Source organism: Mirounga leonina, unplaced genomic scaffold (assembly GCF_011800145.1).
Source record: "Mirounga leonina isolate KUSES-001 unplaced genomic scaffold, KU_Mleo_1.0 Mir_127, whole genome shotgun sequence".
Taxonomy (NCBI): domain Eukaryota; kingdom Metazoa; phylum Chordata; class Mammalia; order Carnivora; family Phocidae; genus Mirounga; species Mirounga leonina.
The window spans coordinates 55,468,459-55,495,555 of record NW_023270316.1 but is presented as its reverse complement, the minus strand read 5'-3'; the positions used below and the strand labels follow the sequence as shown (position 1 = coordinate 55,495,555).

The 27,097-nt window shown below is 37.7% G+C and overlaps 1 protein-coding gene across 2 annotated transcripts in view; it reads right to left on the bottom strand.

The window, feature by feature from the left end:
* The window catches only part of COG3 (component of oligomeric golgi complex 3), a 76,134-nt gene that overhangs the window by 18,001 nt on the left and 31,036 nt on the right, over positions 1–27,097 (bottom strand). For both annotated transcript variants that reach the window (XM_035003351.1, XM_035003352.1), the window contains 5 exons: positions 25,787–25,947; positions 13,870–13,975; positions 9,187–9,311; positions 5,033–5,122; positions 1,470–1,590 (listed from right to left, as the gene is read on the bottom strand). In XM_035003351.1, coding sequence (XP_034859242.1) covers positions 1,470–1,590; positions 5,033–5,122; positions 9,187–9,311; positions 13,870–13,975; positions 25,787–25,947 — 603 coding nt within the window. The remainder of the gene's footprint in view (positions 1–1,469; positions 1,591–5,032; positions 5,123–9,186; positions 9,312–13,869; positions 13,976–25,786; positions 25,948–27,097) is intronic.

Genomic DNA, 27,097 nt, shown 5'->3' with positions numbered 1-27,097 from the left:
AAAAAAAAAAAAAAAAAAATCACAGGGGCGCCTGGGTGGCACAGTCAGTTGAGCATCTGACTCTTGGTTACAGCTCAGGTTGCGATCTCTGGGTCCTGAGATCAAGACTGAGGCCCTCATTCTCGGGCTCCACACTCAGCAAGGAGTCTGCTTGTCCCTCTCCCTCCCCCTCTGCTTTTCCCCCACCCTCTAAGATAAATAAATAAAATATTTTAAAAAATAAAAAATAAAAATAAATCACAAAATATATGAGTAACACACAGGGTCACTATTCAAATTCCAACAGAACCAAAAGGTATTCTCTATGGTGGAAAGGAGAGAGCATTAGGAAAAGAGAGAGTAAACTGTTCTAATATGACTCATGATGAGACCACTTTGGTTCTCAGGTGAGTTAAGTCAAGCCTACTATTTTACAAGCACAGCCACTAGGGAACTAACAACCGGCTACCCTTGGGAATCCTGTATTTGGAGTTCCTCTGAACCAGAGTACAGGAAATAATTTGAGTGACTATTTTCTCAATTCCCCCAATACTTAAGAGAGAAGTTCCATTTTATAAACAAAGGCTTAAGGCATTAGAGCTTAATTCTCTTGGAAATGGTTAAGAAAAGATAAAGTTTAGATAAATTTGTAAGTAAGGGAAACTAGGGATATTCATAGTATATCCTTAAGTGCTTAAGATCAACATCTTAGAAAATAACTATTTTGATCTTTTAGAAATCATCTCTTATTAATTTAGTCAGAGGCAAATCATTAGGACGGATGAATCATCTTTCACAAGATGATTCAGTGTCTATTAACAACTCAAAGACCCTATCCACATGCTTACGTAACAACCAGCTGATTTAATAATATCAATTAGGCTTATTTAAGCACCTAAAGCTTACAAAGCACTTTAACATACATTTTCATGCTTAATGATCTCAATAACCTGGTGAAGTTATCATGACAAGTTGATTCTGCTCATTTCACGTGGGATAGGAAAGCTAAAACACCCATCCAAGATCACACAAGAGCCAGGAAATGATGGTCCAGGAACAGAACCCAAATCTTTCACTCTTAGATAAATACTCTCATTTTACCATTTTACCCAGCTGGCTTCCTGAATTTTCATGAACTGACAAACTCTACTCGATGTTTAAAATCAGCCCAATTGGCTGACACTGTAAGTAGCTGTTACACTGATTTTTCATTTTTTAACTGGTTATGGTAACATGTGGCAGAGTCTAAGAGAAGTAATGCTATATTACAAATTGAAATGCTCAGAAACAGTTCACTTCATAAAGGAAATACAGCAAGTAAGATGTAATTAGGATGTTGACAGCTCAGCTTAGTATGAACAAGTAACATGCTTAGCAAGCACAGCATACAAAAAAAATTGCAGATGAACATAAAATAAACCTATAACCTTTGCTGACACATTTGGACAGGTTAAACACACCCAAATGTGCCAGCCAGAACAATGAAGTACCTCTAGTTTTCTTGAGGTCCAGGGAAATTTCCTTAATGGTGAATTCAGTATGAAATGGAGCAATTTGTTCACGAAGAATCAAAAGGTGCTTAATTAAGAAAAGTTGTCCATCAATCTGAGTCTAAATTATAAGACAGAAAAATGGGTATTATCACAGATTAAATAAAAACATATAAAACACACAGTGTTATTAATCAACATTAATCTACCTAGGTTTATGGCCCTTAACCTAACCATATGTATCAATATTCCTTTGTGGTACAATGAACTCTCCCCATATTACCCATGTTAGAATTATCTGAAAAAATCTTGCTGCAAACTCTAACATTGTCACCCACTCTCCTTCATCAATCCAAGAAAGTAAATCAGACAAAGGCTATAAAGTAACACATTTAGAAAAAGAAATCAAATCTACTTTAACTTGGTTTAAAAACAGAAGAGATAAAGTGACCTAACCTCAGCATGGAGCGGGAAATAAAGAAAAGGTCAAAGCATGAGCACAACTCTGACTTCTCGTGGCTTTCCAGTTTCTCTTCAAGTAACATGACTTTGGCCAAAGTGGTTTCAATATCCAGAATATCAGAAATATTCATATTTACACAAAAGGAGCTTCCAAATGCAAAAATGATTTGGGGTTACCATTTTGGACTATCCTGCCACCAAGAGAGCACTGACTGTCTATACCCTGAGAGTCACTATACCTGCATCTGCCCTGGCAGGACCCATCTAGAAGAGTCTTATGAGTCAAGCTTAGTTCTCAAAGCTCTGTTCCAATCCTAAAACAGTGAATAATCATAACTTTCACTTCCAAAAAAAGTCTGTATATTAACAAGAGCAAGGCTGCATCCACTCATTCTTGCTGCTTAATCATGACCCAATCTTACTTTGAAAATATTTCTTACAACAGTTACCCTATATTAGGAAAAGAATAAAATTGCCCTTCAGTAAACAACAACAATTTTAGGGGCGCCTGGGTGGCTCAGTCATTAAGCATCTGTCTTCGGCTCAGGTCATGGTCCCAGGGTCCTGGGATCGAGCTCTGCATGGGGCTCCCTGCTCAGCAGGAAGCCTGCCTCTCCCTCCCCCACTCCCCCTGCTGTGTTCCCTTGCTGTGTCTCTCTGTCAAATTAAAAAAAAAATTTTAAAGGGGTTATTAAACAAAGTAACTCCTCTCCAGTGTCTGTCTGTCTCTCTCTCTCTCTCCTCCCTCCTTCTAAATAAACATATAATCAATATATAAGTATGATTTATTTGATGGAAACTCACTTTGCACTCTGGAACACAGAGCATTAAATAAGTAGAAAGCACTACACATTTTGAATACTTGCTCTATTTTTTAAAAAACTAACAACTCCAAGGGGCAAAAATAGTATAATATAGATTTACTTTACTAAAGCTGTTATAATCAAGCAAACAGTACCATAACTGTTAGTTTACTAATATATTAGGTCTTCAATTAAGTATGGCAATAATCTTCTTGCTTAAAGAAGCTAAGACATTAAGCAGTCATTTTCATTAATCACTTTTTTCTTGAAAGGCAAAAGTACACAAACTCAGCAACAAAAATAAATGAGCTAATGCTTGCAAAATCGAGGACTTCCTCACACAAACTTAAACCCCTTGTAATATGTAGGAAGCAGAGTTACGTAAAATAGAATAGCCTCACAGGGTAAGGACAAAATAATCAAAGCGCCCTTCACTCCTCCCTTTAAAAAAAAGGAGGTGGTACAAGAAGACATAAGCATATAAACTTATTTTTAAATTAGACCATTTTCTCCTCCTTATCCACTAAGAAATACAGGCTTACTCTCGAAAATCTGGAAAATAAAGAAGATTATAGAGAAAAGAAGGGAAAATATCCATATTCACCCAAAAGCTTTCAATGTTCTTGTTTTATTGTGTGTTTTCATTACATAAAGTCATAATGCACATCTGGTTTGTATCCTTTTTTTTTTTTGCCTTAACATATTTAAGTTAAATGTTTTTGCTTCAAACTAATGCCTGTGTAATAGTCTACTCTATGAGTATGCCACAATTTACTTAATCATTTGCCTAACATTAGACATGCTTCCTGATTTCATGTATTATAAGAAATGTGAGAGCTCAGGCTTAGAAATATTTTTTAAAAATTAAATCTGCCTGTCTACAAATAACTTTCCATCCTCTTTCCAGCATACGAAAATTTCATTGCAACCTTCCATTCCATGACTGGGAGAATGCAGTGGTTGCAATCAGAGATACAGCTTTCCTAGCAACAGAATCCCAAATTCTTTTGCAGGAAGTTTTTTTTGTCATTTGTTTTTGTTTTGTTTTGTTTTGTCTTACCCTAATTTATCTAAAGCCTTGAAGTAAGAAGTTTGTAAATCTGGAAGTCCAGAAAGGTTCACAAGGTTTGAATACTACGAACAGCAAAAAAAGTTTCCCTGGAAATAGCCCCCACAGCTTCCTCCCTTTCGGCAACATGTATTTTAATGGAAAGTTAAACAAAGCAACACTTTTGACCATGCTATAAAAAATTCTCGAGGACCCTGAGAGCAGCCTTCAGCCCCAGATCCCTTCTTGATTAAAAACTGTAAGTCACAAAGTCATGGCAACTACTTCTAGCCATGCAACCCATGGGCCACAATTGTCTGTCTTCCAGATTGACTTGATTTCCTCCAAGTGAGGCCATTCAACTATTTAAAACCATCACTGAAGGGATGATTATAAATTGCTATGTTCCCTTATAAACACTGCTTTGGTCTTTCAGGGAAACAGGAGTCTACTACCTTCCCAGTTACTAAGGCTATAATAAGAAACCTCTACCCTATAGAATTTATAACCAAAGTACCACTTTCAGCACTTTTTAGCAAAGCTGGCACTCCTTTATACAGTGTAGTCTTTATTTAGCACTATAATAAAATACAACTGAGCCTTGAACAACATGGTTTGAACTGTACTGGTCCACTTATATGTTAATTTTTTACAGTACAGTATTATAAATGTATTTTCTCTTCCCTATGATTTCCTTTTTTTTTTTAAAGATTTTTATTTATTTATTTGACAGAGAGATAGAGAGCACAAGTAGGCAGAGCGGCAGGCAGAGGGAGAGGGAGAAGCAGGCTCCCCACTGAGCAAGGAGCCGGACGTGGGGCTCAATCCCAGGACCCCAGGATCATGACCTGAGCCGAAGGCAGCCGCTTAACCGACTGAGCCACCCAGGCGCCCCTTCCCTATGATTTTCTTAATAACATTTTCTTTTCTCTAGCTTACTTTATTGTAAGAATATAGTACATAATACGTATAACAGATAATACAGGTGTTAATTGACTGTTTATGTTATCGGTAAAGCTTCCAGTCAACAAAGGCTATTAGTAAAGTGTTCGAGGAATCAAAAGTTCTATAAGGATTGGGGAACTGAGCCCAATTCCTGTGTTGTTCAAGGGTCAACTGTTCTAGCGTCTCTTAAAGGGCCTCAATTAAATCATATTAAACAAATCCTACTGCCAAAACAGCTTTAAATTTCTTTGCCTAAAAATAAATGCTGTATTCCACACTATTATTCACCTAACACTTCATCAAACCTTGTTTTTGCTGATAGACTCTGATGCTCCAAGTAACGAGTGAATGCAGGCAGACAAGGCTTCCTGTGATAATCCTTGGAACACTGCCCTCTGGTGAAATAAAAGAAAAACATTACCCTGAAGTGCTTCACAACACAGGAAAAAGAAATTGTAAACGGGGTACAAGGAACAATGAATGCTTGCTTGCCCTCATCCACTGGATGAACTTATATTACTGGCAATATTTCTCCTGGAGTTTCCTATTCCCATGCAACCTGTCTAGACCAACACATAGTTTTGTAATTTGCATCTCTCAAATGCTGAATGCACAGGGGTGGGTAGACAAGGCAGATGTGGTTCTGACCCCACGGAGCTCTGACTCCAATATGGCCTCATGTTGTAGGCTGTTTTTTAAATCAATAAAACCAACTTTAAGACAAAAACTCAGTAAACCCACTTCTTTTTTTTGTTTTTTTTTTTTAAGATTTTATTTGTTTATTTGACACAGAGAGAGAGAGAAAGAGCAACAGCAGAGGGAGAGGGAGAAGCAGGCTCCCCGCTGAGTAGGGAGCCCAATGCAGGATTCGATCCCAGGACCCTGGGATCATGACCTGAGCCGAAGGCAGACGCTTAACCAACTGAGCTACCCAGGCGTCCCAGTAAACTCACTTCTAAAAATGTATCCCAAACAATTAATCAGTATTATATTATAAAATTCATGCACATGGCTCTTACTACATTATTTAAAATAGCAAAAAAAAAAAAATGTTCAATGATGGGGGAGTCGACAAATAAAATACTAGTAAATATAAATTATAGGATACTGTGCATGAAATACAGGATGGCTGAAGGACGTGGTAAAATTTTTGTAAAATGTAATTAGGTAAAAACAAAATAATTGGGTTACAAATAGCATGTGAAGTATGATTCTTAATTTAATTCTGCCATTTCTATATCTTGCCAGAGGTGTGGCATGTTGGTCTGGGCAGTGTCGCCTGCCAGTCCCTTGCTTCCCCTCCCCGCCTTCATTCCACCTGAGACGGAATTGATATGGAGGAATATGAGCAAAATATTTATTATGAGGCCACAGTCCCGGGTCCTGATCTCTACTTGATGTTACTTCTTTTTGTACTGCTTCCCTCTCATTTGTCTCCCATGAGGCTTCTGTAGTAAGAAAAGATTAGGGATGCCTCTTGCTAGGTCACTGCCCCTGCCTGAAGAAGACTGAAGATGTGCAGCTTAGACTAAGACCCTCTCTTCCTCCTGCTCAGTCTTAATGCATTTTTCACTAGACTTGGCTTTCCTCACCTTAGCTGGTTAAAATAGAGAGGGAAAGGATTCAGACATAAGCTAGGTTAAAAAAAAAAAAAAAGGAACAAGCAGTCCCAGAACATTAAAAAAAAAAACAAAACAAAACAGGCAGAGTTGCGTCCTCAGGTCTACCCTACTGTTTGGCTCAAATCCCTGTTAAGCACCTAAAAGGCCTCACTAGGGTCTGTGATGATAACAGGTTCTATGTGGAATATGCCCCCATGTGTCCCCTTGGGATCCTGGCTCTACTCTAGGGAGTTTCTCTTTTTTTTTTTTTTAATTTTTTTTTTAAGATTTTATTTATTTATTTGAGACACAGAGAGAGAGCACAAGCAGGGAGAAGGATCAGAGGGAGAGGGAGAAGCAGGCTCCCCGCTGAGCAGGGAGCCCGATACGGGGCTCGATCCCAGGACCCTGGAATCATGACCCGAGCCAAAGGCAGATGCTTAACTGACTGAGCCACGCAGGCGCCCCCTCTAGGGAGTTTCTGAATCCCAGCCTCATACCATCATTCAGTACACCTACTAGGGAACCTGGGGAAGAGGAGATGCCAATGTCCAAACCTCCCTCTGGAAGACAGCTCATTAGCTGGGCAAAAGGGCTAAGACATCTAACTGTAGAGGTGATGTGGCCTCATCCTAAAAGTCCCAGAACAGGCCAAAAGGTATTTTCTGGTTGAATTTCAAAATCTCTCTAAGCACAAACTCCAATACTATGTAGCTTAAAATAGAGACTAAGTACTGTGCACTGTACTGGACCAATCAAACAACTGTGCAACCTTGTTCAGCCCCTAGGCCTCTGAGATATGGAACCATCTCTATGGGGGGGGCGGGTACATACCCCCTTTGAACTCTATTCTTAAGAAACAGTAGCATCTGGACAATTAATTACATTGCTGTTATATTTAGTCACTTTTCTCTTTATATGCTATTTGAGTTGTAACAATCAAAATTTAAATTAAAACCACTGAGTTTTAGGGGTGCCTGGCTGGCTCAGTTGGAGGAGCATATAACTCTTGATCTTGGGGTTGTAAGTTCAAGCCCCATACTTAAATAAATAAAACTTAAAAAAAATCATATCTTACTATTTCAGCAGCAAACTCCTAACAGTAAGTAAGTATAGACAACTCCAATCTTTCAAGATTGGTAATCATATCATTAAACATTCTGGAATGCTTACAATAACTCTGACCTAAAATCAATGCATAATGTTTAAGGTAGTGCTTCAGAAAAAAAGAGGTACTGCTAATTTCAGCAAATAAATAAAATTAGTCCGTGGTCTAAGAAACACATGTAATCTTTTTTTTTTTTTTTTTTTGACAGAGAGACACAGCGAGAGAGGGAACACAAGCAGGGGGAGTGGGAGAGGGAGAAGCAGGCTTCCTGCAGAGCAGGGAGCCTGATGCGGGGCTCGATCCCAGGACCCCGGGATCATGACCTGAGCCGAAGGCAGACGCTTAACGACTGAGCCACCCAGGCGCCCCACACATGTAATCTTAATACTACTTATTAAGAATGTTGACTTAGGGGTACCTGGGTGGTTCAGTCACTTAAGCAACTGACTCTTGATTTCAGCTCAGGTCGTGATTTCAGAGTCGTGAGATGGAGCCCCATGCTGGGCTCTGAGCTCAGCGGGGAGTCTTGCTTGAAATTCTCTCTCTCCCTCTGCCCCTCTCCCTGCCTCCCTGCCCCACACTTTGACTCTCAAATAAATCCTTAAAAAAAAAAAAAAGAATGTTGATTTAAATGGAGTACAAAACTAAATTAATGGGATGCCTGGGTGGCTTAGCTGGTTAAGCATCCGACTCTTGGTTTCTCCTTAGGTCATGATCTCAGGGTCGTGAGATCAAGCCCCCTGTCGGGCTCAGCAGGGACTCAGCTTGAGATTCTCTTCCTCTCCTTCTTTCTCTCCCTCTGCCCCTCCCATCACTCGCACAAACGCACCCTTTCTCTAAAAAAAAAAAAAAAAACTAAAGTATATGCATTTAATAATAAATTTAATACTAAACATGTATTATAGCCATGTGACACTGGACGTTATCACTTAACCTTTCTGCATGTCTTTTTCCTTACCTATAAACTAAAATAGATGAATTAACCAGCAGTTTTAAACTTTTATGTGGTCATAGATCCCTCTGAGAAGCAATAAAAGCTATAATCCTTCCCCTCAGAAAGACACAAATATAAACATACAAACACAATTTTACTCACAATTTCAAGGTGTTCATAGACTCCCCAAAGGCCGCTAGTGAATTCTAAGGTTCTACAGAACGCACAGGGTAAGAATCCCTATATTAGGGGCGCCTGAGTGGCTCAGTCGGTTAAGCGTCTGCCTTCAGCTTGGGTCATAATCCCAGGGTCCTGGGATAGAGCCCCTCATCGGGCTCCCTGCTCAGTGGAGAATCTGCTTCTCCCTCTGCCCCTCCCCCCAGCTTGTGCTTTCTCTCTCTCTTGCTCTCTCTCTCCCTCTAATAAATAAATAAAATCTTTAAAAAAAAAGAATCCCTAAATTAGATTGATCTTAAACTTACCTCTGTATCTAAAAATCATATGATTCTAGTTTAATACCAAACAAAATACTACATCAAGATCTTAAACTTAAAATTAAAAAATTTCACATGAGAGGCACCTGGTGCCTGAGTCATTAAGCGTCTGCCTTCGGCTCAGGTCATGATCCCAGGGTCCTGGGATCGAGCCCTGCATCGGGCTCCCTGCTCGGTGTGGAGTCTGCTTCTCCCTCTCCCACTCCCCCTGCTTGTGTTCCCTCTCTCACTGTGTCTGTCAAATACATAAAATCTTTAAAAAAAATAAAATTTCCCATGAAAGAGCAATTTACAGTAAAGATATAACAAATGATACACGTACATCTATACATCTGTACAATTTGGAAAGACACACAAGAGTTCTTCGAACTGTAGGATACCACATTCCGTGAAGATCTGCGGGAGAAATTGTGGTCTGCGCTCTAGGATTGAGGGATTCTGTTGAACCTAAAAACCCAAATGGAAAAAAAGACACATTTCACACACATGGAGGTTTGTCTTATTTGCATGGTAAACATAAACTGTTTGTTCTTGTTATCACTAGCTGGAGGCATCCATTTTTTCCAGGTTTTTTCCCCTTTAGTCAATAGTGCCACAGGAACCCATAGGAATCATGACAGCTGATATTTAACACAATAAGTGAGACTACACATAAATATATATATACATTCCAGCCTCATATATATATGCTTAACTCAAATAGCTACTCCAAAATTGTGATTAATCTTTATGGAATGGGGGCGCCTGGGTGGCTCAGTAGGTTAAGTGTCTGCCATCAGCTCTGGTCATGGTCCCAGGGTCCTGGGATTGAGCCCCGCATTGGGTTCCCTGCTCAGCAGGGAGTCTGCTCCTGCCTCTCCCTCTGCATCCCCCCTCATGCTCACTCTCTCTCTCTCTCTCTCAAATAAATAAAATCTGGGGTGCCTGGGTGGCTCCGTCGGTCAAGCATCTGCCTTCAGCTCAGGTCATGATCTCCCAGTCCTGGGATGGAGCCCCGCACTGGGCTTCCTGCTAAGAGGGGAGTCTGCTTCTCCTGCTCTCTCCTTCTGCCTCTCCCCATTGCTCGTTCTTTCCCTCTCAAATAAATAAAAATCATAAATAAATAAATGAAAATCTTTAAAACAAACAAAATAATCTTTATGGAATGAATGGACAGTATACACAAAAAGGAGATAGATCTGTACGTAGTCATGTGGAAGCAAGTGGGAGCCAATGGAAGTGAGGAAGTGACAAGAAAATAAAGCAATGTTAAACAGGAAAATTAATCAAAGCTGGTTTGCTTGCCAGCCTTCCTTCTATGCTCTTAGCTGTATTACTTGTAGGCCTACTTAGTCTATCCAATTCCCAAGTGGGGAGAATTGTCCCCCCTTTCTCCGAGACAGAGCAGACACTGTGGTGAGGGTGAGGAGGAGCAGGTGGGGAGCTTGGTTGAGCAGAGACATCTTTGTAAGGGAAGGACAATCACTTCGGCTCAACGGACCAGAGTTCAAATGAGCCACAACAGCAGACCTAAAATAATACTTTAGAACAAGAGGGGATAATGAAATATGGATTGGGTATTAGAGGACATTAGAAAACTATTAAATGTTTTAGTGCAATAAAGTTTTAGGGTTATATAAGAGATGTCCTTACTTTTTGGAGAGATGATGAAATACTCAAGAGTAAACTGGCAATGATGTCAATAATTTACAATGATTAGCAAAGATGGGGGCGCCTGGCTGGCTCTTGATCTTGGGGTTGTGAGTTCGAGCCCCGTATTGGGTGTAAAGATTACTTAAATAAATAAATAAACTTTAAAAAAATAAAATTATTAGCAAAAGAATATATGTATATATAATGTATATATATATATAATGTGATAAAATGTTAAGTCTTGAATCCAGATGCTGGGTAGTGGTGTTCACTGTTCATTGCATCGTTCTTTCTACCTTTCTGTATATTTGAAAGCTTTTCAATAATAAAAAAACAGAAGTATAGCCAAGCAAAGCATAATTCTTAAAAAAAAAAAAAAAAGAACGGCCTCTGCTTAGGAGGAGGTCTGGAGGTTGTGGTATAGATTTATGGGGAAAAAGAGAGAGGAGAATGTTGTGGGTTAGTGCTTTTAATTTATAATTCTGTAAGCTTAATTTTTTGCTTTTCAAAAGCATGTAATATTTGTGTAATTTTAAAAGCTCTTCTATAAAGCCTTACTTTAAACTAAAATATCTACTTTATATGAAGTTCCTTAGAAAGAATAAACTAGACAAATTATATCAAAGAATATTTAGGAGATGAAGTATCTATGGTTGTACTAAGATTATGATATCCGCAGGATCCCTCCTTCAATATAAAGAGCCAAAAGGTACCCCCAAATAAAAGCTTAGTGAAACAAATCTATTTAAGTAAAACCAGAAGTTGGCTTATTTTTTTTTTTCCACTTTCCTGTTAAAAATAGTTAACAGTTAAAACAGTTGACAGAGGGAAAGTTTACTTACATGACAATCCATCAAGAGGCGAGTGCCTACTGGCTGCCTCTCTTGAAGAGCAGGGCTCCTCCCTCCTGCAGTCTTCCTCCAGCATCCTCCGTGAGCCCTGCCCTCCCCTTACCTGCTCTATGTATGGAACAGGGCCTCTGCTTTTGAAGATACTGATAACCAACCTCTTTACACAATGGTCCCTCCACTAATTTGCCCTGGCACCGAGTTCTACTACATGAACACCATGTTGTTTAAAGTCCTCACTTTGGAGGCTTCTATTTTCACTTCCAACATACCAAGAAACCAAGAATCAAGAAAAGTGATTACACTCTTTTTTTGCTCCCCTTGCCACTTGACTCAGTCTTGTTTTCCATCCCAAATTCTATCACCACTCTAAGTAGCATCAATAACCATATGGACAACCACATGGTTGTCAATTCCAAAGACCTTCGCTCCCTACCACACAGATTTTCTCATGACCTTCTTTCAGAACTACTTTATTACTTTCTACACTTTCTTAGTACTCCAAACTATTTCACCTCTTAATTATTAGATCTTAGCATCCCACTCTCCGACCACAATAGCTTTGTGATTTCCTATTTCTCAACCTTTACCCAAAACTATACTGCCAACCCCTCCACCTCGGACTTTAATCACACCCTATCCCCTTGCTTGCTTCTGACCTCTCTCATTGTTGGCCCAGGACACTCCTCTACCTCCATTTGCTCTTTAATGTCAGCATCTGCTGAGGTTCTCTCCCCAGATTTCTGCTATTGTCACTCTACTCTCTGTCCTGGGGTGATCCTACACAAGCCCGAAGTGTCAATTACTCTACAATCTTTATGTCTAAATCAGTCCTCTTTATAGTTCTAGAGCGGCACTGTCCAACAGAAATACAACATGAGCCATAAATGTAACACATTATAATGCCACATTAAAAAAGAAAGAAGAAACAAATGGAATGAGTTTTAATGTATTTAACCCAGTATATCTCAAATATCACCATTTTAACATGTAATCAAGACAAATTACTAATAAGGTTTTTTTCATTCTTTATTTCAGATTAAGTCTTTGAAATTTGGTGTGTACTTTATATGCTAAAGCATATTCAGATGAGCCACATTTCACATGTTCAATGGCAGGCGGCTACCATATTGAACAGCATAGCTCTAGATGGATACACACAGATCCTCTCAGTTGTTCCACATGGACCCTAAGTCTTTCTTAGCCCCCACATCTAGTGTGTCATCAAATTCTATCGATTCAAGCTTTTAACCAGATGCCTCATCTATTCACTTCTCTCCATCCCCGTCAGTCCCCTGGCTCAAACCTTTATCTTTCAAATGGAAAACAATCTCCTAACTAGTCTCTACAGTTCTGCCAACAATACCTTATTTATATTAAGGCCAAACATGGGTGAAAGAATAGACTTTACTGGGGAAAGGGAAAATGTATAAGACCAGGGTCAATAAGACAGAAATGTACTCTAGTCTCTCCAATAACTCTTGAAGAGGTTTATTAGGACCAAGGTGTATACGAGAAACAAAAGGTATACGAAGACATGGCACAGGTTCTATTTCAAAGGAGGAAATTTTAACCCCCTAGGGGGCAAGTGTGATAAAATGGCTTTGCCAGACAGGGAATACTCAGGTTGCTTGGCAGTCTGGCTTTGAGGTATCAATTGTTCATAGAATAACACACAATACCTGATGGTGCCCTAAACCTGGGGATTTAGGGACACCTGGGGCTCTTTAAAGCCTCCCATTCTCACTACCCCAACTCCCAGTCAGTCCCAGCTCCATGAGGAGCTGAGCTTCAGTGTCTCCCTTACAGCTAGGAGGAGAGGGGAAGGGATATCCTGCTTCCCATCTAGCTTGTTGTCTACATAACACATAAATATCCAGGATTCTTTTGGACAATTTTGCTCCTTGCATAATGTGCACCCTAGTCCAAGCTATCCCAAACATTTTTATCAGTATCTTACCCCAGTCTCAGGCACTCCATATATTTACAAAATGCAAATCTGGTGGTACAATGATGCCAATACACTATATTAGCAAGAAGTTCAAAGTCCATGAGACTATCACTGACACCTATCTGGCCTGTTTTATCTGCTCTTCCCTCCAAATAACCTATGCCCAAACATACCAAACCACTTGACTTCCCCAAAGCAACCGTGGTCTTCCATTCCTGCCTGCCCTCCTCCCTGCTCTTCTATCTTAAACAACCTTACTTCATCTGGCTCTCTCATTTTTACTTTTATAAACCATATAGCTTTCAGACACCCCAACCCTCACTGAACCCACCTTCCTGCACTCAAAGCTCATCTCCCTTCATAATTCTGATGCCCTTCTACCATGGTCCAAGAGTGCACTGTCCATACCTTTAGCATGTCACCACTCAATTGTATCTGTGGCTTATCAATCTCCCCCCCACCCAAGTGTGGGCTCCTCAAAGGCACAAGGTGTTTCTCATGCCCAGAACACGACGAGTCCTCAATAAAAGTTTAAACAAATGAATAAAAGCTGGGGTTGAACATCATAGCATACCGGATTTTCTTAGATTATTAGACTCTGTTTCCTCTAACCGAACATCTGAAAACGAAGCTTCTGAAGGTACCTTCTTCTGTTCATCTTTTAAACTCTGTGCAATTTGCTATATAAAGAAATCAGAAAAAAGATGAAAGTGTAGTTTTCAGCTGTGTTTGCTATATGAATATATTCTTTCCATAAAGTTAAAAAAAAAAACTAGTTAATAAATGGACCAATTAAGAGAACCACAGCAAAACAACCCATGGAAATGAAAAAGTTAAATTAGTATAGAGTGTCCCTACTCCTGGACACCTGGGTGGCTCAGTCGTTAGGCGTCTGCCTTCAGCTAGGTCATGATCCTGGGGTTCTGGGATCGAGCCCCACACTGGGCTCCCTGCTTGGCGGGAAGCCTGCTTCTCCCTCTCCCACTCCCACTGCCCCCTGCTTGTGTTCCTGCTCTCGCTATCTATCAAATAAATAAATAAAATCTTAAAAAAAAAAAAAAAGAGTGTCCCTACTCCCATAAATACATACATAGCCTTTTGTGAACCATTAATTTCAGAACTATTACCAGGTATCTGCTGCAGGGTCATATAATACACAAGGCTCCTACAGGAAGCGAATTTTCAACTTTATGTTTAGAAACAAAATTTAAGACTGAATAGGATACATTCTGAATGTCAGAAAGGCTTTTCACAAGTAACCGGCCAATATAAACAACTGGTTTTCTCTTTACGTGAGAATAGCTACAGTAAGCTATTTTTGAAACCCTTCTTCGCTGCCTAAAGAATAACATCAAATACATACAGGTCACTAATTACTAAGTTAGTAATGAAAATCTCACTAATTTACACTTATAGTTTTATAAAGGTGGAAATACACAAAAATGAAGGACTAACACACACGTAACTACTGCCAAAAGGAATGGCCAGAGAACTGTTTGGGAGACAGACTCCATTATCACTCAGGCCAGTCCTCTCACTCTGTATGCAGAAACCAGAAAGTATAGCCAACCCCTAAATAGCACACAAATGTCACAGCAGGATCACCTGATGCCCCTACCCCTCACCAAAAGAAAAACAAAGCAAGCATATTTACTGAAAGTGGTATCCTTAAACCAAAAGGTCCACACAAGAAAGTATCAGGATACTGGCCATGTGATGACTAAATAAACATATTAAATATATCACTAAATTACACTGGGAGAGCGACTTCTAGTAAACTTCACCACCTAACATCCTATCAGAACTATTAAAACAGGTATTCTGTCTATAATATAAAACTAATATTCATAAAGAAGACAAAGAAAGAAAGGGAAGAAGGAAGGAGAACACAATTCCCCAGACTGGACTGAGAAATAAATCTAGTCTTCATCATATCCACTTTTAAAGCCAAGGTAACTCCTGCAAATGGATTTGTGGCCTTAAAGCCAAGGTAACTCCTGCAAATGGATTATCTATCTGTTCCCTGGAATTATCAGCAATATTCCTACTATAAGCCTGCAGAATAATGAAAGCTGGGCAATAAACAAACAGCCCCAAAACTATATGCCCTACATACCATGTATCTGATTCCTACAAGGTTGATTTTATGTATTATTTAAAAAAAAAAAAAAAGTGCTATACAAATAATTAATATAACTACCCAAAATGTAAATATAAATAGAAGTCAGGAGAAGGGATGAAAGTTGAGGAGAACATTCTTACAATAGGTAAGGGCAGTAAACTAAATAGCCTGGTATATTTCAAGCCTGTTAGCTTTAAAACAAACACACTTATTACAACACATTTATCAGTTCAGGCATTAAAATAGGTTAAGTTAAAATGCTGGTGAGGATGTGTAGCAACAGGAATAGGTTATACATACATATATTTATTTGCTCTGTCAGCTGAGAGGACCCAAAAGCAAGAACACTCTATAGCTATGAGCACACTTAAGCACCTAGACCTTATTTTCTAATACCATTCTCCAATAAAAGAAGCCAGGACTCCTTGGAGAAATGGCTGATTCTAGGACTAAGACTGGAAATAGACAAAATGAGCCTAGACCATCTTATAGAGCCAAGAGATAAGGAAGTGCTCATAAAACATAAACACATCTACAAGCGAGGGATATGTTCAAAGGGACCCAGGAACCAAGTGAAAGAGCTCCCAATGGTCAAAGTTGGAACTATTTGAAACAAATAAATAGCAGTGGACAATAACCCAAAGTATGAAATAAATATCCATGAGTTCATACTGATATCAGTAAGTGAATAAATACATACATACATACATACATACATATATATATAGAAGGAAAACGATCCACTCACAGAAAAATTCCAAATAATGTATGTAAATACTTTGTCTCAAGGAAGCAGCATAGCTTGGGGAAAAGAGCAACTTTCCAGTGAAGAAACCTGACAATGCTACCTCAGCTAGGTGATCAAGGTCAGTATCAACAGTGGTAAGTCATATTGATAGTATCTACCCTAGATATGATGTGATAAAAATGGTACTTTGGGTTTTCCACCAAAAATACATAACACCAGTCTAATCTTGAGAAAAACATCAGACAAATTCCTATTCGGAGGCACCCTATAAAACTCTTAACCAATTCTCCTCAAAAATGTTAAATTAAAATCAGCAAAAACAAGGAAAGTGCGAGAAACTGTCAGAGCCAAGCAGAACCTAAGAAGATATGAAAAACAAATGCAATGCAGTAACTATAAATGGATAATGGGATCCTGGAATAGAAAAAGACATTTTATAAAAACTAAGGAAATGTGAATCAACTATGGCCCTTAGTTAATACCAATGTTTCATTACTGGCTCATTAACCACAACAAGTGTACCATACTAATATAAGAGGTTAAATAACAGAGAAAACTGGATGTGGGTTACATGGGAACTCTGGAAGACCTTTTCAGTTTTTCTACAAATCTAAAACTGTTCTAAAAAATAAAATCTATTTAAAAAAAAAAAGAAAAGAAAATCAGGATGTGTGACATCCAGGAGAAGCAGTCTATCTACAGAAACAGGATACTATCTGAGCCATATTTATAACTTAACAAAAAAGATTCCCACTTGATATCAAAAGGTATGTTGATGAATACAGGATACATTTATGAAGAAATGGACTTCAGACCTATTTTTCATAGACAAATTTAAGTCAGCACTCCTGCTGGAAGCCAATGATAATTAAGCAAGGATAGTCTGCAAACCTTGCAAAAATTAGACTACATTTTTGAAAATACATTAGAAACGTGTAATGTCTTAGCAATATTATTTCAGGGGATATTTTCAAATTCACTAGTATCAAAATTTCCTTTGGAACTTTTCTTTTTTTTTTTTTTAAAGATTTTATTTATTTATTTGAGAGAGAGAGAATGAGAGACAGAGAGCATGAGAGGGAGGAGGGTCAGAGGGAGAAGCAGACTCCCTGCTGAGCAGGGAGCCCGATGCGGGACTCGATCCCGGGACTCCAGGATCATGACCTGAGCCGAAGGCAGTCGCTTAACCAACTGAGCCACCCAGGCGCCCCTGGAACTTTTCAAATAAAATAATCAGGCTACTGATAACTGCTCTTAAAATGTACTTTTAAATACTTTAGATATTTTCCAAACAAACTAGATCAAGTAATTTGTTTAATAAGTTAAAAATAGTCACATTCTTATAGGTAAGGGAAAGTAAAAGGACAACACTCTTCATATTAAATTTAAATTAAAAAAAGCAGACAGACACATCAAAACTCACCTTTACTAACAAGCCAAATGTCTTGTTTTTTAAAAAATATTAAATAGAAACTGAGAACAGATTGGTGGTTGTGGGAAAAGGGAGGAAGGTGGTCAAAGAGTACAAACTTCCAGTAGGAGATAAGTCCTGGGGATCTAATATATAGGAATGGTAATGATAGTTAATAATACTGTACTATATGGGGCGCCTGGGTGACTCAGTCAGTTAGGCATCCAACTCTTGATTTGGACTCAGGTCACGATCTCAGGGTCAGGGGATCGAGCCCGGCGTCAGGCTCCACACTCAGCAGGGAGTCTGCTTGAGGATTCTCTCTCTCCCTCTCCCTCTGCCCCTTTCCCTGCTCACACACACTCTCAAAATAAATAAAGTCTTTAAAAAATAAAATTAAAAAAATTTAAAAAACCCACAATACTGTTTGTATATTTGAAAGTTGCTAAGAGAGTAGATTTTTTTTAAGGTCTTACCATAACACACACAAAAAATGCAACCATATGAAATGATGGATGTTAATGAATATATTGTGATAAACATTTCACAACATATATGTATATCGAATCACTATATTGTATACCTTAAACTTATACAACGTTATATGTCAACTATATCTCAATAAAGGTGGGAAAAAACTAAAATTAAAAAACAATTTTTTAACTGGTAATATATTTCACTCATTACTTAAATTAATTAAAGACAGTTGTAAAAAGTCAAATATTGTTTTTAAATATTTCAGGGGCTAAACAGTAACAGCCACTGTCTACTATATGACTAGAAAGTCAAGTGCTTTCTAGCCATTATCTCTACTCTCACAGCAACCCCCAATGGTCAGTACTGTTACACTTACTTTACCAATAATGACACATATTCATAGAAACTAGGTAACAGCTACTGACGGACAGAGTCAGGACTTGAACCTAGGTCTGACTCTACACTTTCCCCATGCCATACAGATGGCAAACTTACATGGGAAAAATCCCCAGTCTAAAGGGATTAGCTCTTAGTTTAAAATCTTCAGATCTGTAGTTAGAATCAAAGGTCGAGGTTTGACAGTAATCTGTATATCTTAGTAGGATATGATCTAAGGACAAAAAGAAGTACAAAAGATCTTGAATTTAGGAAGTTTGCTGTTAGTTATGGTGTTAATTTTGAAACTATTTTTAAGTATGTTGCAACCTGGAGCAAAAGAATAAACAAACAGAAGGTACTGGAAGCCAGGGTTTCTTTTGTGAGAGAAGAGACATACAAATATGGAATGGGGGAAAATAAGGAAGAACCCTATAGAAATGGATCTGAATTAGAGGTTTCAGTATAAATTCATGATATTTAAAATTATATTTTTTCTACCTCCGCCCTTTAGGGGTTAGAAGTAACGACATCCACTGCTAGCAATGAAAACACCTAACACTCAGATGTTGGTTTCTAAATACCACTCTCCTCCCTGTTAAGGGAATCAAAACTTCTTGGAGAAACAGGTGACTCCAGATCTAGGGCAAAGAATGTAAAGGGTAAGTACGTGGATCATCTTGTGCAAGAAAGCAAAGAAATCTAGTTTAACCAAGATAAAAAGAGAAAAAGACTCGAATTACTAGAATCACATAAAAAGAGGGAACAGTAATACCAACCTTATAGAAATAAAAAACACAAATGTAACAACAATGAACAATATACCAACCAGTTAGATAACTTAGATGAAATGGAAAAATTCCTAGAAAAATATAAACTACTGAAACTGACTCAAGAAGAAAGAGACAATATGAATAGGCCTATAACAAGTGAAAAGACTGAATAATAAAAAACCACCCACAAAGAAATGTCAAGACCCAGACTGCTTCACCACTGAATTCCATCAAACATTTAAAGAATTAACTAATATTCTTCACAACTCTCCCAAAATATAGAAGAGGGAATACTTCCCAACTTACTTCATAAAGCCAGTATTACCCTGATATCAAAACCAGATATCAAGACGAAAGACATCTACCAGTATCTCTTATGAATATGGATACAAGTCTTTAACAAAATACTAGCAAACTGAATCTAGAAACATATAAAAAGATTGATACACCACAACAAATGAGATTTATCTCAGGAATGTAAGGTTGGTTTAATTTGAAAAACTGATTAATGTAATGTATCAATAGAATAAAATTACTAGATCATCCCAATAGATGCAGAAAAAGCATCTAACAAAAACAAACATCATTTCATGATAAAAGCACTCAACAAACTAGGAATAGATGGGAACTTCCTCAACCTGATAAAGGGCATTATTTGAATAACTCACAGCTAACATTATATAAAATGGAAAAGGCTAGATGCTTTCCCCTTAATATCAGGAATAATTAAGCTCTCATCATTTCTATTCAACACTGTATTGGAGGTTCTAGCTAGGGCAATTGGGCAAGAGAGATACATAAAAGGCATTTAAGTTGGAAATTAAAACTATCTCTATTTGCAGACAACGTGATCTTATGTACATACATACATATATATTTACACATACATACACAGAAAATCCTAAGGACTCCACTAAAATCTATTAGAATAAGTTAGTCCAACAAGGTTACATAATACAAGATCAGTATATAACAATCAAATATATTTCTATACACTTGCAATGAACAATCAAAAAACAATTAAGAAAATAGTTCCATTTACATTAGCTTCAAAAAGAATAAAATACTTAGGAATAAATTTAACAAATTAAGTATAAAATTTATTCTCTGAAAACTACAAAATATCACTGAAAGAAACTGAAGATTTAAATAATTTCAAAATATCCATGTTCATGAATTGGAAGACTTAATATTGTTAAGATGGCAATGCTCCCCAAATTGATCGACAGATATAATACAATCCCTAACAAATCCCAGCTGACTTCTTTGTAGAAATTGACAAGCTGATTCTAAAATTCATATGGAATTTCAAGGGACCAAGAATAGTCAAAACAATCTTAAAAAAAAAGAAGAAATTAGAATTCAAACTTCCTGATTGCAAAATTTACTACAAAACAATAATCAAATCAGTCTGATACTGACATAAAAACAGACATAAAGATCAGTGTAATAAAACTGAGAGTTCAGAAATAAACCCAGGGGCTCCTGGCTGGCTCAGTCAGTTGAGCATCTGACTCTTGATTTCAGCTCAGGTCATGATCTTGGGGTCCTGGGATTGAGCCCCGAGTCAGGTTCTGTGCTCAGTGGGGAGTCTGCTTAAGGATGTTCTCTCTCCCTCTGCTCCTCCTCCCACTCATGTTCTCTCTCTCATATAAATAAATAGGAAGGAAGGAAGGAAGGAAGGAAGGAAGGAAGGAAGGAAGGAAGGAAGGAAGGAAGGAAGAAAAGAAGGAAGGAAGGAAGCAACCCAAAAATCTATGAGCAACTGACTTCAACAGGGTGCCAAGACCATCCAGTAGGAAAGAATAGCCTTTCAACAAATGATGCTGGGACAACTGGACAGAATGCTGGGATAACAAATGATGCAAGGACAATATGCAAATCAAAATCACAATGAGATATTACTTCATACCCACTAGATGCCTGAAAGCAAAAAGTCAAATACTAACAAGAGTTGGCAAGTAGGTGGAGAAATCAGAACCCTCATACACTGCTGGTGAGAATGTGAACTGGTACAGCCACTTTGGAAAACAATCTGGCCATTCCTCAAATGATTAAACACAGAGTTACTATACAATGCAGCAATTCCACTCCTAGGTATATACACAAGAGAAATGAAAACACATGTCCACACAAAAATGTGTACATGAATGTTTGTAGCAGTAGTATTTATAACACCCAACAGGTGAAAGCAACCCAAGTGTCCATCAGCAGACGAATGAATAAACAAAATGTGATCTATCCATACAATGGCATATTATCCAGGCATAAAAAGGAATGAAGTCTAATACATGCTATAACTTGGATGAACTGTGAAAACATGCTAAGTGAAAGACGTCACAAAAGACCATATGTTATATAATTCTATTCATACGAAATGTTTAAAACAGGGCAATCTATAGACAGAAATTAATGTCTGCCTCAGACTGGGGTCGGAGGGTGACGGCTAAAAGGTACAAGGCTGCTTTCTGAGATGGTGAAAGTGATCTAAAACCAACTGTGGTGACGGTTGCACCTATCCATGAATATATTAAAACCCACTAAATTATAAACTCTAAATGGGTGAATTGTGGGGTTTATAAACTATAACTCAATAAAACTGCTCAAGAAAAAAGAAATAAGTCCTCAAAGATTACAGGGACATGTCAAAATGACAATGAAGCCATCTAAAGCCATCTAAAGGACAAAGAAGCCATCTTCCATTAGTCAAATCTGGGACAATTCTGAGCTTCAAAAAGAGTAATGGCAATAGATAATGACTTTTTTAAAAATTCCACTAGTCTACAAGGGTCGAGGGTAGGAAAAAAGGGAGGGAGAAAGAGAAATTAATTCTTTGCAGCAGAATGCCAACTAATAAATGCAGAAGAAATGGCAGATAGGAAATTTGCTACTCCCAACATAATAACTGATTCAGGCACAGATCATTAATGGTTGCAGTAATGGCAAGTAGGTGGAGAAATCAGAACCCTCATACACTGCTGGTGAGAATGTGAACTGGTACAGCCACTTTGGAAAACAATCTGGCCATTCTTCAAATGATTAAACAGAGTTACTATACAATGCAGCAATTCCACTGGGTAAAAAGATGCTGGGGAACTCACATAATCCCAAAGTATCATTTCATCAGTACTCACTAATTACAAAGAGGGGAATATACTTTTATAATGAAGAAAATTACCAATTACTACCTTAACCAATTGTGGAACATCCTGACATTATGTGCCTTTGATGTGATGAGGTAAGTACACATCAGCTGTGTAGTATTGTTGCAAAAAAAAAAAAAAAAGACAAAAAAGTTTAATCTGAATCCAAGTATGAGGAAAACAATCAGACAAATCCAGAATGTGGCACATTCTACAATAAAACTGGCTTGGTCTCTTCAAAAAAACCAATGTCATAAAAACAAAAAACAAAACAAAACAAAAAACAGGTGGGGAGAAACATTAACCTTGACTGGATCCTACTTTTTAAATTTTTTGATCCTGTTTTAAAGACAGCTGAAGGACAACTGGAGAAATTTGAATATGTACTGCATATAAATAATATGTTGAATTAATGTTAATTTTTATATATGTAAAAATAGCATGTGATTATGTGAAGAATGTTTTTATTCTTAGGAGAGTAAGAGTTGAAGTATTCAGAAGTGAAGTATCACAATATCTATAATTTACTTTCAAATGGTTCAGCAATGAAACTTACACACAAAAAGATAAAGTAACTGGGACAAAACACTAACACATAGTAAATCTGAAAAAATTCCAGATTCAACTGAATATTCAATGATACCAAGATAGGAACTATAATAACGTTTTTAGGTGTGATAGTTATCACGGTTATGTTAAAATGAAAAGTGCCCTCACCAAAATAAACAAGTAGGACTACCATCAAACTAAAAAGCTTCTGCACAGCAAAAGAAACCATCAACGGGGGTGCCTAGGTGGCTCAGTCATTTAGCGTCTGCCTTAGGCTCAGGTCATGATCCCAGGGTCCTGGGATTGAGCCCCGCATTGGGCTCCCTGCGCAGCAGGAAGCCTGCTTCTCCCTCTCCCACTCCCCCTGCTGTGTTCCTGCTCTTGCTCTCTGTCAAATAAATAAATAAAATCTTTAAAAAAAAAAAAAAGAAAGTAACCATCAACAAAGTGAAAACATGACTTACAGAATGGGGAAAAATATTTACAAGCCACATATCTGATAAGGAGTTAATATCCAAAATGTATAAAAAACTCATACAACTCAGTAGCATAAAAACCAAATAACCCAATTAAAAATGGATCAAGGACCTAAATCAACATTTTTTCCAAAGAGGATATACAAATGGCCAACAGATAATGAAAAGATGCTCAACATCAATAACCATCAGGGAAATGCAAATTCAAACCAGAATGAGATACCATCTCATGCCTGTTAAATGGCTACTATTAAAAAGACAAGAGATAACAAGTGTTGGGATGCTGGGTGGCTCAATCAGTTAAGCATCTGCCCTCAGCTCAGGTCATGATCCCAGGGTCCTGGGATAGAACCCCCCCACATCGGGCTCTCTGCTCAGCAGGAAGCCTGCTTCTCCTTTTGCCCCTCCTCCACTCGTGTGCGTGTGCACTTGAATGCTCTGACAAATGAATAAATAAAATCTTTTTTTAAAAAAAGGTTAACAAGTGTTGGCAAGGATGTGGAGAAAAGGGAACCCTTGTGCTCTATTGGCAGGACTGTAAATTGATGCAGCCACTCTGGAAAACAGTATGGAGGATCTTCAAAAAATTAAAAATAGAACTACCATATGATCCAGCAATTCCACTTCTGGGAATATATCCAAAGGAAATGAAAACACTAACTAAAAAGGATATCTGCACCCCCACGTTCACTCACAATAGCTAAGACACAAACAACCTAAGTGTCCACAAATGAATGAATGGATAAAGAAGTTGTGTATACAGACAGTGGAATATTATTTGTCCATATTAAAAAAAAAAAAAACAAGGAAATCCTACCATTTGCAACAACATGGATGGACCCTGAAGACATTATGCTAAGTGACATAAGCCAGAGAAAGACAAATACTGTATGATCTCACTTATATGTGAATCTAAAAAATAAAAAAAAAACAAAAGTACAAACTTTCAGTTACGAAATAAATACTAGGAATGTGATATATATGATGACTATAGTTAACAATAAATACTGTATATAGAGGGGAAAGTTGTTCAGAGGTAGATCTAACAGCTCATCACAAAGAGAAATTTCTTTTCTTTGTATCATTATCTATATAAGATGATGGCTGTTAACTAAACCTATTGGGGTAATCATTTTATAATGTATGTAAATCAAATCATCATGCTCTATGCCTTAAACTTACTGATATATGTCAATTACTTCTCAATAAAACTGGAAAAAAGACTTCACTGCAAAAAATAAAATGTGCCTTACCTTTTAAAGCTACCTACTGAAGTATTTACTGATGAAATGTTTAGAATTTGCTCCAAAATAACTAATGGTGTGGAAAGGAGTAATGGAGCTCTAAGTGAAATAAGACTGGCCATGTGGAAGCTGGGGTAATGATATGTAAGAGCTCATTATATTATTCTCTCTACCTTTTGCTTATATTTGAAACTTCTTTAAAAAAGTTCTAGGTTCTGGGGTGCCTGGGTAGTTTAGTTGGTTAAGTTGATTCTTGATATGAGCTCAGGTCTTGATCTCAGGGTTATGAATTCAAGACCCATGTTGAGCTCCACACTGGGCATGGAGCATACTTAAAAAGAAAAAAAGTTCTACATTCTAATTTTGGTTTAGCACTAATATCCTCAGCATTATTTAAACTCTGTCCAGGACTCAAAGAAAATAAAGATTCATATGTAACTCAATCAGTGAGATAAATGATCAGCGAGGTAAATCTAACTCTTCAAACCATAAACTGGCCTTAGGTACTGTAGAATTTTGAGGAGATGGCCTTCAGGGTTTTTATGAGACAGCATGACATGTGGTTATGCAACAATCAACTATGGTGGCTCCTATGTTATCAACCCTCTTTTTGCCATTTATTGAAAAAAAAAAAGAGAGAAATCACAGGAAGCACAAATTCAATTTAAAAACTGAGAACACAGGGCACCTGGGTGGCTTAGTCGGTTAAGTGTCCTACTCTGGATTTCAGCTCAGGTTGTGATCACAGGGTCGTGGGATCAAGCCCCATGTTGGGCTCCATGCTCAGGAGGGAGTCTGCTTGAGATTCTCCCTTTCCCTCTCCCTCTGCCCCTCGCCATACTTGTGCATGAGCACACACTCTCTCTCTCTCTAAAGTAAATAAATCTTTTTAAAATAAATTGAGAACTCATATTTCCTAGAAAAGGGGAGGGGAACTATTTATAAAATATAACTTGAAGGAAAAACAACATAACAGATCATTTTGTTCAATTTTTTAAAATTTTATTTCCTTAAAAAAAAATTTTTTTATTTCCTGTGACTTTATGGCAAGTTTATCTTGATTTTACATCTTGAATGGGAATTAAAAAGAAAAATCCTGTTTTCACTAGTACCAAACATCCAAAAGGTATATGGGCCTGAGGGAGAGATCAAGATCAAATAAGGGAACCCTACCTCCATCATCACCAACTTATCAGGATATGCCAGATCTCCAGGAGCAGGTTTGTACCCCGTGATGTCTGTCTGAATGTAGATGTGGGTTCTGTAGACGAGGCGCTCTTGTACATCTTCTAACATCTGCTTTACTCCAGCTGCAAATGCTCCCAGTTGTTCAGCTGATAAAAAAGTGTAATCATCCATTCCTTTATATTTAGAAAAATACTTTCTTTAAACAAGCAAAAATATTACTCAAGTGTCCAGTAGTAGGAAGCATTTTTGCCTCAGGGACTGTGGTTGCATTCTATTTCAGTATGACTCAATGACCTCAGAAAAATTTAATAAATGTCTTTCAATTTTCTCAAGTTTAAAATTGGGAAATAAATTTGCCCTTATACCTTCTTTCTGAGACTCTGTGATATTATTTCTATTATTAATATAAATACTAAAGTCTGAATTTTAAAGTGTTTTGTGCTTTTTAAAAGTTATCTCATTCAGCGTCAGACCAATCCTGAGAGACAGCTAGGGCAGCTTATTAGTTGGGTCATCATTCCAATTTTACAAATAAATTGAGTCCCACAGATATTAAATGACTTGTTAAGGTTTCCACAAAAAAAAAAAAAAAAAAGAGTAAAAAACTAAAATGAAATGTGAGTTTATATAGAATTTCTGCATTCCTAAGACGCTTTCAGTGTTAAGACAAACCATTAATTCCGTAACAGCTTTCCAAGGGCTGGGGAGTTGTAGACACTACATAATAACATAAATATTCAAGTTAATTTAATTAAGAAGCATTAATGTGTAAGAAAATACACATCTTAGAATGAACTAAATGCAGCAGAAGAAACTTTGGAAGCATAACAAACCTATAGTGTCTCCTAAGGAAAGTCAAAGTGAAAACAGTAATTTCTGCCAATAAAATAATTACTTGAAGGCTTTTTTTTTTTTAAGTTATTTAAGTCATGTTTTCTATGACAATCAAATCAAATATTAAAGACTGTATCAGATGGTTAGAGTTTTTCCAGAGAATTGCTTTTATTTGTAATTTCAAAAAAGATAAGTCATTATTATGTATGTACACTAAAATAATTTCTGTTTTTAAATCAAGAGTATGTAATATAGCCAATGACTCTAGGTATTTTGGTTAAGAATGTTATTAAGAAATGTCTAATCCGGGGCGCCTGGGTGGCTCAGTCATTAAGCGTCTACCTTTGGCTCAGGTCATGATCTCAGGGTCCTGGGATCGAGCCCCGCATCGGGCTCCCTGCTCCGCGGGAGGCCTGCTTCTCCCTCTCCCACTCCCCCTGCTTGTGTTCCCTCTCTCGCTGT